Source organism: Pseudophryne corroboree, chromosome 1 (genome assembly GCF_028390025.1).
Source record: "Pseudophryne corroboree isolate aPseCor3 chromosome 1, aPseCor3.hap2, whole genome shotgun sequence".
NCBI classification, from domain to species: domain Eukaryota; kingdom Metazoa; phylum Chordata; class Amphibia; order Anura; family Myobatrachidae; genus Pseudophryne; species Pseudophryne corroboree.
In genome coordinates this window covers 626,321,749-626,334,832 of record NC_086444.1, presented here as the reverse complement: position 1 = coordinate 626,334,832, position 13,084 = coordinate 626,321,749, and the positions used below count along the sequence as shown (strand labels likewise).

Sequence of the window (13,084 nt, the reverse complement as noted above, 5' to 3'; positions counted from 1 at the left end):
TACAAGTTTGATACCCTGGCTGAGGAGGACCTTGAGTTTGCTCATTCGGTGCTGCAGAGTCATCCGCACTCTCCCGCCCGTTTGGGAGCTTTGGTATAATCCCCATGGTTCTTACGGAGTACCCAGCATCCACTAGGACGTCGGAGAAAATAAGAATTTACTCACTGGTTATTCTATTTCTCGTAGTCCGTAGTGGATGCTGGGAGCCCGTCCCAAGTGCGGACTCTCTGCAATACGTGTATATAGTTATTGCTTAACTAAAGGGTTTTGTTATGAGCCATCTGTTAATGAGGCTCATTTGTTGTTCATACTGTTAACTGGGTATAGTTATCACAAGTTGTACGGTGTGATTGGTGTGGCTGGTATGAGTCTTACCCTGGATTCCAAATCCTTTCCTAGTAATGTCAGCTCTTCCGGGCACAGTTTCCCTAACTGAGGTCTGGAGGAGGGGCATAGAGGGAGGAGCCAGTGCACACCAGATATAGTACCTAATCTTTCTTTTAAGAGTGCCCAGTCTCTTGCGGAGCCCGTCTATTCCCCATGGTCCTTACGGAGTACCCAGCATCCACTACGGACTACGAGAAATAGAATTACCGGTGAGTAAATTCTTATTTTCTTTGTTTCTCTATCGTCCTAAGTGGATGCTGGGGTTCCTGAAAGGACCATGGGGAATAGCGGCTCCGCAGGAGACAGGGCACAAAAAAGTAAAGCTTTTACCAGATCAGGTGGTGTGCACTGGCTCCTCCCCCTATGACCCTCCTCCAGACTCCAGTTAGATTTTGTGCCCGAACGAGAAGGGTGCAATCTAGGTGGCTCTCCTAAAGAGCTGCTTAGAGAAAGTTTAGCTTAGGTTTTTTACTTTACAGTGAGTCCTGCTGGCAACAGGATCACTGCAACGAGGGACTTAGGGGAGAAGTAGTGAACTCACCTGCGTGCAGAGTGGATTTGCTGCTTGGCTACTGGACACTAGCTCCAGAGGGACGATCACAGGTACAGCCTGGATGGTCACCGGAGCCGCGCCGCCGGCCCCCTTGCAGACGCTGAAGAGAGAAGAGGTCCAAAATCGGCGGCTGAAGACTCCTGAGTCTTCATAAAGGTAGCGCACAGCACTGCAGCTGTGCGCCATTTTCCTCTCAGCACACTTCACACAACAGTCACTGAGGGTGCAGAGCGCTGGGGGGGGCGCTCTGAGAGGCAAATAAAAACCTTATTAGAGGCAAAAAATACCTCACATATAGCCCACAGAGGCTATATGGAGATATTTAACCCCTGCCTAACTTCAAAAATAGCGGGAGACGAGCCCGCCGAAAAAGGGGCGGGGCCTATCTCCTCAGCACACAGCGCCATTTTCTCTCACAGAAAAGCTGGAGAGAAGGCTCCCAGGCTCTCCCCTGCACTGCACTACAGAAACAGGGTTAAAACAGAGAGGGGGGGCACTGATTTTGGCGATATTGTGTATATATATAAAAGATGCTATAAGGGAGAAACACTTATACAAGGTTGTCCCTATATAATTATAGCGTTTTTGGTGTGTGCTGGCAGACTCTCCCTCTGTCTCCCCAAAGGGCTAGTGGGTCCTGTCCTCTGTCAGAGCATTCCCGGTGTGTGTGCTGTGTGTCGGTACGTGTGTGTCGACATGTATGAGGACGATGTTGGTGAGGAGGCGGAGAAATTGCCTGTAATGGTGATGTCACTCTCTAGGGAGTCGACACCGGAATGGATGGCTTATTTAGAGAATTACGTGAGAATGTCAACACGCTGCAAGGTCGGTTGACGACATGAGACGGCCGACAATCTATTAGGACCGGTCCAGGCGTCTCAGAAACACCGTCAGGGGTTTTAAAAACATTTACCTCAGTCGGTCGACACAGACACAGACACGGACACTGAATACAGTGTCGACGGTGAATAAACAAACGTATTTCTCATTAGGGCCACACGTTAAGGGCAATGAAGGAGGTGTTACGTGTTTCTGATACTACAAGTACCACAAGAAAGGGTATTATGTGGGAGTGAAAAAACTACCTGTAGTTTTTCCTGAATCAGATAAAATAAAATGAAGTGTGTGATGATGCGTAGGGTTACCCCGATAGCAAATATTGGCGTTATACCCTTTCCCGCCAGAAATTAGGGTACGTTGGGAAACACCCCTTAGGGTGATAAGGCGCTCACACGCTTATCAAGTGGCGTTACCGTCTCCAGATACGGCCGCCCTCAAGGAGCCAGCTGATAGGAAGCTGGAAAAATATCCTAAAAAGTATATACACACATACGGTGGTTATACTGCGACCAGCGATCGCCATCAGCCTGGAGATGCAGTGCTGGGTTGGCTTGGTCGGATTCCCTGACTGAAAATATTTTATTCATGTAGAGCATTTAATAGGATGCATTCTATATATATGTATGTGAGATGCACAGAGGGATATTTGCTCTCTGGCATCAAGATAAGTGCGTTGTCCATATCTCCCAGAAGATGTCAGGGACACGACAGTGGTCAGGTGATACAGATCCCATACGGCAGATGGAAGTATTGCTGTATAAAGGGAAGGAGTTATTTGGGGGTCGGTCCATCGGACCTGGGGACCACAGCAACAGCTGGGAAATCCAACCTTTTTTACCCCAAGTTACATCTCAGCTAAAAAAGACACCGTCTTTTCAGCCTCAATCTTTCCTTTCCCATGAGGGCATGCAGGCAAAAGGCCAGTCATATCTGCCCAGACATAGAGGTAAGGGAAGTAGACTGCAGCAGGCAGCCCTTTCCCAGGAAAAGAAGCCCTCCACCGCGTCTGCCAAGTCCTCAGCATGACGCTGGGGCCGTGCAAGCGGACTCAAGGTGGGGGGGTAGTCTCAAGAGTTGGAGAGTCGAGACATCTTCTCCTCGCAGGTTCCTGAAGTCTGCTTTACCAACGGCTCCCTCCGACAGGGAGGCAGCATTGGAAACAATTCACAAGCTGTATATCCAGCAGGTGATAATCAAAGTACCCCTCCTACGACAAGGAAAAGGGTATTATTTTTCCACACTATATTGTGGTACTGAAGCCAGACGGCTTGGTGACACATAGTCTAAATCTAAAATGTTTTGAACACTTACATAAAAGGTTCAAATCGAGATAAAGTCACTCAGAGCAGTGATAGCGAACCGGAAAAAAGGGGACTATATGGTGTCCCTGGACATCAAGGATTACCTCCATGTCCAAAATTTGTCCTTCTCATCAAGGGTACCTCTGGTTCGTGGTACAGAACTGTCAATATCAGTTTCAGACGATGCCGTTTGAATTATCCACGGCACCCCGGGCCTTTTTACCAAGGTAATGGCCGAAAAGATGTTTCTTCAAAGAAAAAAGGCATCTAAATTATCCCTTACTTGCACGACCTAAAAAGGGCAAGTTCCAGAGAACAGTTGGAGGTCGGAAGAGCACTATCTAAAGTAGTTCTTCGACGGCACGACTGGATTCTAAATATTCCAAGAATCGCAGCTGTTTTCCGACGATACGTCTGCTGTTCCTAGGGATGATTCTGGACACGGTTCAGAAAAAGGTTTTTCTTCCCGAGGAAAAAGCCAAGGAGTTATCCGACCTGTCAGGAACCTCCTAAAACCAGGAAAGGTGTCTGTACATCAATGCACAAGAGTCCTGGGAAAAATGGTGGCTTTTTACGAAGCAATTCCATTCGGCAGATTCCATGCAAGAATTTTCCAAAGGGATCTGTTGGACAAATGGTCAGGGTCGCATCCTCAGATGCACCTGCGAATAACCCTGTCGCCAAGGACAAGGGTATATCTTCTGTGGTGGTTGCAAAAGGCTCATCTATGGGAGGGCCGCAGATTCGGCATACAGGATTTGATCCTGGTGACCACGGACGCCAGCCTGAGAGGTTGGGGAGCAGTCACACAAGGAAGAAACTTCCAGGGGGTATGGACGAACCTGGAAAAGTCTCTTCACATAAACATTCTGGTACTAAGAGCAATCTAAAATGCTCTAAGCCAGGCGGAACCACTCCTGCAAGGAAAACCGGTGTTGATTCAGTCGGACAACATCACGGCGGTCGCCCATGTAAACAGACAGGGCGGCACAAGAAGCAGGAGTGCAATGGCAGAAGCTGCCAAGATTCTTCGCTGGGCGGAGAATCACGTAATAGCACTGTCAGCAGTGTTCTTCCCGGGCGTGGACAACTGGGAAGCAGACTTCCTCAGCAGACACGATATTCACCCGGGAGAGGGGGGTCTTCATCCAGAAGTCTTCCACATGCTAATAAACTGTTGGGAAAGACCAATGGTAGACATGATGGCGTCTCGCCTCAACAAGAAACTGGACAAGTATTGCGCCAGGTCAAGAGATCCACAGGCAATAGCTGTGGACGCACTGGTAACACCTTGGGTGTACAAATCAGTATATGTGTTTCCTCCTCTGCCTCTCATACCAAAGGTATTGAAGATTATACGGTGAGGAGGAGTAAGAACAATACTAGTGGCTCCGGATTGGCCAAGAAGGACTTGGTACCCGGAACTTCAAGAGTTGGTCACGGACGACCCGTGCCCTCTACTTCTGAGAAGGGACCTGCTACAACAGGGTCCCTGTCTCTTTCAAGACTTACCGCGGCTGCGTTTGACGGCATGGCGGTTGAACGCCAGATCCTAAAAGGGAAAGGCATTCCAGAAGAAGTCATTCCTACCTTGATTAAGGCAAGGAAGGAAGTCACCGCGAAACATTATCACCGCATTTGGCGAAAATATGTCGCGTGGTGCGAGGATCGGAGTGTTCCGACGGAGGAATTTCAACTGGGTCGTTTCCTACATTTCCTACAATCAGGATTGTCTATGGGTCTCAAATTGAGATCTATTAAGGTTCAAATTTCGGCCCTGTCAATATTCTTCCAAAAAGAATTGGCCTCAGTTCCTGAGGTACAGACTTTTGTTAAAGGAGTACTGCATATACAGCCTCCTGTGGTGCCTCCGGTGGCACCGTGGGATCTAAATGTAGTTTTAGATTTCCTCAAATCCCATTGGTTTGAACCATTGAAAAAGGTGGATTTTAAATATCTCACATGGAAAGTGACTATGTTACTGGCCCTGGCTTCCGCCAGGAGAGTATCTGAATTGGCGGCTTTATCTTATAAAAGCCCTTATCTAATCTTCCATTCGGATAGGGCAGAACTGAGGACTCGTCCGCATTTTCTCCCTAAGGTGGTATCAGCGTTTCACCTGAACCAACCTATTGTGGTGCCTGCGGCCACTGGCGACTTGGAGGACTCCAAGTTGTTGGACGTTGTCAGAGCCTTAAAAATATACATTTCAAGGACGGCTGAAGTCAGAAAATCTGACTCGCTGTTGATACTATATGCACCCAACAAGTTGGGTGCCCCTGCTTCTAAGCAGACGATTGCTCGTTGGATTTGTAACACAATTCAACTTGTTCATTCTGTGGCAGGCCTGCCACAGCCTAAATCTGTTAAGGCCCATTCCACAAGGAAGGTGGGCTCATCTTGGGCGGCTGCCCGAGGGGTCTCGGCATTACAATTCTGCCGAGCAGCTACGTGGTCGGGGGAAAACACGTTTGTAAAATTCTACAAATTTGATACCCTGGCAAAAGAGGACTTGGAATTCTCTCATTCGGTGCTGCAGAGTCATCCGCACTCTCCCGCCCGTTTGGGAGCTTTGGTATAATCCCCATGGTCCTTTCAGGAACCCCAGCATCCACTTAGGACGATAGAGAAAATAAGAATTTACTTACCGATAATTCTATTTCTCGGAGTCCGTAGTGGATGCTGGGCGCCCATCCCAAGTGCGGATTATCTGCAATACTGTACATAGTTATTGTTAACAAATTCGGGTTATATTGTTAAGGAGCCATCTTTAAGAGGCTCTTTCTGTTATCATACTGTTAACTGGGTTTAGATCACAAGTTGTACGGTGTGATTGGTGTGGCTGGTATGAGTCTTACCCGGGATTCAAATTGCCTCCCTTATTGTGTACGCTCGTCCGGGCACAGTACCTAACTGGAGTCTGGAGGAGGGTCATAGGGGGAGGAGCCAGTGCACACCACCTGATCTGGTAAAAGCTTTACTTTTTTGTGCCCTGTCTCCTGCGGAGCCGCTATTCCCCATGGTCCTTTCAGGAACCCCAGCATCCACTACGGACTCCGAGAAATAGAATTATCGGTAAGTAAATTCTTATTTTTTCTTAATTTTTATTTTTCAACTGTGCTAGCAGTAAAGGCTCACTGCTCCTCCATTGATGCTGTTGGCAGCAGCCTCGGCAACTGGATCGGTGACCTTTGCCGTGGACTCCAGGAGCAAGAACACTCCTCCCGCAGCCACCGCTAAATGCAGAGGGACATGTAAGCGCTGCTCCCTGCTTGAAGGAAGCTGCATATTTGCGGCAATACACTGCCGGATCAGGTGTCCCTGCTCCACACACTAGACCACCAGGGCATTTTAGAACAGGACACCACTGGAAGCGGTGATGGCCATTTCCCTGGTTAGCCCCTCCCACACCCCTGGGTGTGCTCCCTCGGTGTAGACAGTCCACCTCAGGCAAACAACTCTGCTCTCTCCAAGACGCTGGCAGTCATTTTAACTGCATTGATTGCCTCAGCACAGCCAGGAGAAAAGCTTTGCTTCTGTCTCCCCATATACCTCACTCCTATATAGTAGGTTATGCGTCTAGCTCCTTCCTGCTGCCATGCTGGATTGTTGAGCACTGTATGTCCCCAAATTTCTGTGCATTGAGTGGTCTGTGTGCATGTGAGTGTGTTAAGTACTTTCTGCTTGTGTTCCCTGCTGCCGATACTGGTCACACTAGGGACACCCCAAATATATAAATCTGTTTGCAGCTCCATTTATTGTGTTATGGAGTCTCTTTCCATTCTTTGCATTTACAATGTCTTCCAAGAGCAAATCTCCGAAGAAGGTGGGTGCTTCTGTACTGCGTACTTGTAGAGTCTGTGTTAATACACTTACTCCTTCAGCTGCGGTGTCCAGTCTGGATTTGGCTTGGCCTTCAACGTTGAGAGGAGTAATGTCTTAATTAGTTAACCAACTTGCAGCTACAAAGTCATCTCCTCCTTCCAGTCTAGCTGCAGATGCATTCCCAGTTATTAGCATTTTGACTGCTCCGACAGCCCAGCTGTCTGTGGTAGAGCCACCATGGTCGTTTACACAGTCTGTGTAGCTTTTGGCGCAGATGTCAGCTTCTTTTCAACAGATGCTAGACAGGAATAGATCATCCACACGCAGGACTTCTAGGAGAAAGCTCTATGCCTCTCCCTGGTGGTGGGTGGTTCAGACTCTGAGATTTCCTTGGAGTGTGAGGATAACGTTTGTCGTCTCTGACATGGAGACTACCTTGATGCCTGAGGATTCTGTGTCTCAGCTTATTGATGAAACTCTGATCAGGTAGGTTAAATCCTTACTCCAGGTCGAGGATTCCAAACAAACTCCCAAGTCGAAGGGCCCGGTATTCAAATGTCAGAGGAAGGTTGCCAACTGAATTCCCTTATTCAGGGCAGTTGGAGGACCTCCATGGGGTGGCATGGGATCACCCAAATAGGTCCTTACGATTGTACGATTGTCTAAGCGCATTGTGTCATTCTACCTACTACCAGCTGCGGAACGGGCCAAGTAGGATTCCCCTCCCCCAGTTGATGCCCACATTGCAAGCCTCATTAGACCTTCTATCCTCCTTATTCCGAATAGGGACTTTTCTTAAAGATCCCATGGATAGGAAGCTAGAAAACTTCCTTAAGACAGCTTATACCAATGTGGTGGCTATAGCACGCCTGGCTCTGGTGTTGGCTTGGGTGGCTAAGGCCATCGGCCTCTGGGCAGAACTAGAGGACGGACTCGACTCTGGTACCAATCAAAAGAAGTTGTTGTCTCTAGTGGTATGCTTTAAAGAGGCGGGCTCCTACCTAGGTGAGGCAGCCATTGACACAGAGGTCTTAACATTTAAGGTGCCGAGGTCTACTGTGGTGGCCAGGAGAGCCCTCTGGCTGCGTTCCGGGGCAGTGACACTCTTTCTAAGAAAGCATTTGAGGCACTGCATCTTTAAGGGACATCCTCTTTGGTCAAGAATTGGACAAGATCGTTGCTATGCTGGCAGTGTCCAAGACGGCCTTCCTTTGGCCGCAACTTTCGTCCTCAGGGAAAGGCCAGTGGTCAGGTGTTCCTCCTCCCAAGGGATCAAAGAGTTCCTCTTCTAAGGGATCTAAGCCTCAAGGTAAGCAGTATTTGACTGGCTCCCAAGCCAGCCAACAAGCCTTTTGCATGACGAGGCTGGCCTCACCTGTTGGAACCCAGTGTGGAAGGCCGGCTCCCTTTTTTTTTTGCTGAGGTTTGGATGGGGACCATGACAGCGTTTGCTCCCTTAAGGCCTCCAACGTCATCATCCCGGTCCCCTGTCTCAAAGAGGTACAGATTTCTACACCAACCCCTTCCTGGTCCAGAAACAGGATGGCTCGTTTCGGCCCATCCTCAATCTGAAAGTGCTGAGCAGTTATTTGCGGATCCCTGGATTCCGCATGGGGTCTCTTCTCTCCATCATCCTGGCCATGTGATTTTATGGCATCATTGGACATCCAAGATGCCTATTTACAGATCCCCATCCGAGTCAGGCACCAGTGCTTCCTTAGATTTGCAGTTCAGTCTGATCACTACTAATTTCAGGCATTACTGTTTGTACTGTCCACGGCTCCTTGTTTTTTCACAAAGGTCATGGCAACACATCTTCGTCGCAGGGGCGTCAGAATCTTGCCTTATCCAGGCGACCTTCTTCTCCTGGCCTAGTCTCCTGATGTCCTTACAGTCCATATTCGTCTGACAGTGGATTGTCCACAGTCACACAGGTGGATGATAAATTGGCGAAAATCTACATTAATACCTTCTCAGGAGATGTTGCACTTAGGAGCTCTGCTGGATTCCAAGGTTCAATTGTTCAAAGGTTCATGGTCGAGTATGCCCAGTTTTACTGCCGTCCTCTTCAACTGAGAATTCTAGCCAGGTGGAATAAGTCCAGTCCACACCTCATGGAGCATACTATCATTCTCTCACCGGAGGGTTGTCTCTCCCTCTTATGGTTTCACATATAACAATAAGCAATGAATTCTTAAAGTCCAAATCAAGATCAAATCAGTCCCGCAGATAAGAAAGTCCTGTCTTATGATCCTCTGATTACGTTCTCACAGAAAGGACCTCTGTCTCCAGCAGTCGCTCAAGATGACATAAAAAGAAAACAATGAAAGATCATGGTGCAATACGTCCCAAACTTCTTTCAAACAACAACAGGTACAGATGTTAGGGATCCAATGCGTACCCTACTCACAGTGTATAAGGTGTCTGTCCACACATAAAGGTATCTTTATCGTGATAATGATGTGATAAATCTCTGTCAGATAATGCATACCATACTCACTTCTCCACAAGCAAGGACCCTCGCATCAAGGTTTCTTTAGACGCTTCAAACCATATTCCTCCTCAATAATGGGAATATAAATACTTTGCACCTTGGTCATTATTTTTCCGGTATTGCATTTGTATATAAGGGTTGAGTGGCCCTTTCATCCTCAGGTGGCTGCACAGGTGTGTTTGCGCCTTGATTACTTTTTTTTTCTTCCTCCCTCTTATGGTGTCTACACCAGTCCCACTTGGACGGAAGCCTTTTGGATCCCGGACTGGATACTGCTCACCACTGACGGCTCATTAGTGCACAATGCGACTGCTGTCACCTACATAAACCACCAGGGTGGTAGTCATATCGCCATGAATGAAGTCAGCCGCATCCTTCACTCACCTTCCAACTCTGATGGCTGTATTCATTCCTGGCGTACAGATTTGTGAGGCGAAAGTTGTCAGGATGTACATTCAGGCAAGTGGGCTCTGCATCCAGACATCTTCCAGTTACAGGTCCACCGTTCAGGCCTCCCAGACATAGATATAATGGCGTCTCGCCACAACCACCACCTGCCGAGCTACTGTTCCAGGGATCTCAGAGCTCTCCTGATAGACACTCTGGCAGTGGTGTGGATGTACCTGCTCATCTACATCTTTCCTTCATCTCCAAGCTCAAATTGGAGGACAACATGGTGATCCTGGTGGCTGCACATTGACCATGGTGGGTGTGTTACGCCGATCTACTTGGCCTCTTAATCGACGCTCCTTTTCTTCTGATTCTACAACTGGATCTTCTGTCTCAGGGCCCTTGCTTCCATCTGGATCTGTCCTCGTCACGCTTTGACGGGGTGGCTCTTGAGACATCCGTCATGAGAGCGAAGGGGTTTTCCGTACTATGCTTAATGCCCGGAAGCCTCCTTTGGCTCAAATTTATCACCACGTTTGGCGTTTGCCCAGAGGTCATTAGAGCTCTCACAGGGCCTTTCCTTCCTGTAGGTGGGTCTGGATTTGGTCCTCCGGCTCGCTTCCTTGAAAGTACAGGTCTCTGCCTAGCAACAGCTCTGACCACAATCCTTAGTGGCCAACGTGACGCAACAGCTGGGACCCTCTATAAAGATTGGCTGCGGTGACTCCCTCATAGCATTGAGTGTGTTTTATTAATATGATTCATTAAGCAATTTGTTACCTAATAGATGCATCAGGACAATGTACTAAATATATAACTTAAGCTATTGTAAGTTTTTGTAATGAAATATTGTTTAATTACATTTCTTTTACATATTTTGTATTCGCTTTGTTTCTTTTCACAGAAAGTTTCTAGAGCTCTTTGCTCAATTTAAGTCTTTCTTGGGAGTTAAAGAACTCTCCTTTGCCTCACCGGTAACCAATGATCGTTCTAATGAAGGCATAGGACGTGAGATTGATTACGCCTCCTGTAAACGAATCGGTTCCAGCTACAGAGCACTTCCTAAGACCTATCAGCAACCAAAATGCAGTGGTAGGACTGCTGTCTGCAAAGAGGTGTGCACTGTTTATACATAGCAATCCCAATGAAAGTAATAATTTGTGAATAGCGTTGATAAAAAAAACATGTTTGTCAAAATTAAAGGCTGGTAATTGCCTAACAGCATTTGGGGATAATTTTATAAGTACTAACTGACAACTACCAGTTAATTGGTCAATCTACTCATTCTACGTACAGGCATACCCACATGATAGCATTTGGCATGTGCGTTATCACCTCTTTTATAAACCACATGTGCATGTCCATTTGTGACCATCTGTAGATATTTTATTTGTTTACCAATAATGCTTATGGCTAGGTAGCTATTTTTATGATTAAGAGGTATGTATTCAGAAATATACATTTCAATATAACATATATATCCGGTATTGATTGCCTATTGGTTACCCATGTACAACATTGTTTGAATTTCCTATAAAAAAAAATAAAAAAAAATAATGAAGATCTATAGTACCAAAGATTTCTCTCTCCTGCAGGTATTAAATGATACCTGGGTGTCTTTTCCTGCATGGTCTGAGGACTCTACTTTTGTCAGCTCTAAGAAGACCCCATATGAAGAGCAACTTCACCGTTGTGAGGATGAGAGGTTTGAGGTGTGTTGTCCTGTTTCTGAAAGCCAGTTGTTACCTCACTGTACAACTGATAAAACTGCAGAACATTAGACAACAAAATAGTTCACTCTTTATTTCACGTTTGTTAATGCTTATGTGCCACAGTCTAACAAAAAAAAGACAATTCTCTGACTGCCAATACACCATAGCCACACCACACCAAATTTTTTTTCTTTCTTCCACTGGAGGACTCTGGAAACACTGGGGTATAGATGTGGTGTATGGAGCCTGACACTTTAAATCTTGAATAATTTGAACATGGTTCCTCCCTCTCTATACCCCACTTGAACACAGTTTAGTTTAAGTGCCCATTGGAGAGTGGCTTTTTTCTTCAGGCTGCAAGCCTGTTATATTTATTTTCTCTTATCTTATTGTTCCCGTCTTGCAGATTTTGGCTGCGGTAGTCTGCCCGCTATGTGAGCACCTCCAGAGGGAACTGCCACTTTCCGACACAGGTTTATTCTCCCCATATCTTCTGCCAGCTGTGGATAGGCCAAAATGTGAATCCCTGCCTATGGTAGATATCTTAAAAAAACAAAAAAAAAACCTACTGTTTCATTACCGGGATCTATCTCTCTATGGGACACTCCCATCACAAACTGTAGTCTACCCTGAAGGCCACCTACATTGCTGTAGGGGCATCCCTTAGGCGTATCGTTGTCTCCGCCTTGTATAATTTTCTTGAAAAATGGGTGGACCAGCTTTGCTCTGGTACCCTTTAGGCAAGTCTGCTCCTGTTGGTTGAGCTCATTAGAGAGTACATTTCTTACCTGGGTGAGGCAGCTATTAATGTAGGCCTGGTCTGTTCTAAAGTTACTGCTTTGGCTATAGCTACTCATAGGCCCCGTTGTGGAACTGACAGTTGGATACAGAATCCAAGTGATCTTTAGAGGCTTTTCCTTTTTCTTTGAGCTGTCCAAAGGCTGCTAGTCTTTGCTGTCCTGATGCCATGCTTTCAGAAAAGCTTTCTGCATTACCATTTACCCACCAACATAGGAGATCCTAGGGTGTGAGCACTTCTTCAGTTTCAAGAAATATGGTTTAAGACCTCTTGCGATGCTTGTGTAGAGCTTCTTTTCTATGGGTCTACATGCCTCATGTCAAAAACATTTGGCCTTTGGGCGGAGGGGCCAGTGCGGAACCTGTATCCGGTGTGGTAGTCCCTGTCCTGGTGGGCCAGAAGCTAAAGGGTTTTTAACAATTTTTTGGGGGGAAATTAAACCTGGACAGCATAGTACAACCCATCTTGAATCTCAACTCTATGAATGTTCAGTTAAGGTTCCAGAAATTCAGTATTGAATCCCTGTGCTCAGTAATTTAGTGACAGCTAGCATGGAACAGGACATTTCTGGTTTCCATGGACATTCTGGATGCCTATCTCCACACCCCTATCTGGGAGCCTCACCAAATCCCTCCTTACCAAATTAGAGCCCTGCCCTTTGGTCTGTCTTCAACTCTCTTCTCCGCTTGTTTCAAGTCATTCATCTCTACTTTCAGGCTTGCCTGTCCCTCCTGTAGTGGTTGGATTCCAAACATCTGTGCATCGGTCCCGGCCCATTCAGCT

At 46.9% G+C, this 13,084-nt stretch overlaps 1 protein-coding gene across 1 annotated transcript in view; it reads left to right on the top strand.

Moving 5' to 3' along the window:
- The window catches only part of SIN3B (SIN3 transcription regulator family member B), a 238,355-nt gene that overhangs the window by 34,947 nt on the left and 190,324 nt on the right, over positions 1-13,084 (top strand). Inside the window, exons 8-9 of the mRNA XM_063914501.1 lie at positions 10,695-10,905; positions 11,386-11,502. Of these exons, the coding sequence (XP_063770571.1) occupies positions 10,695-10,905; positions 11,386-11,502 (328 nt within the window). The remainder of the gene's footprint in view (positions 1-10,694; positions 10,906-11,385; positions 11,503-13,084) is intronic.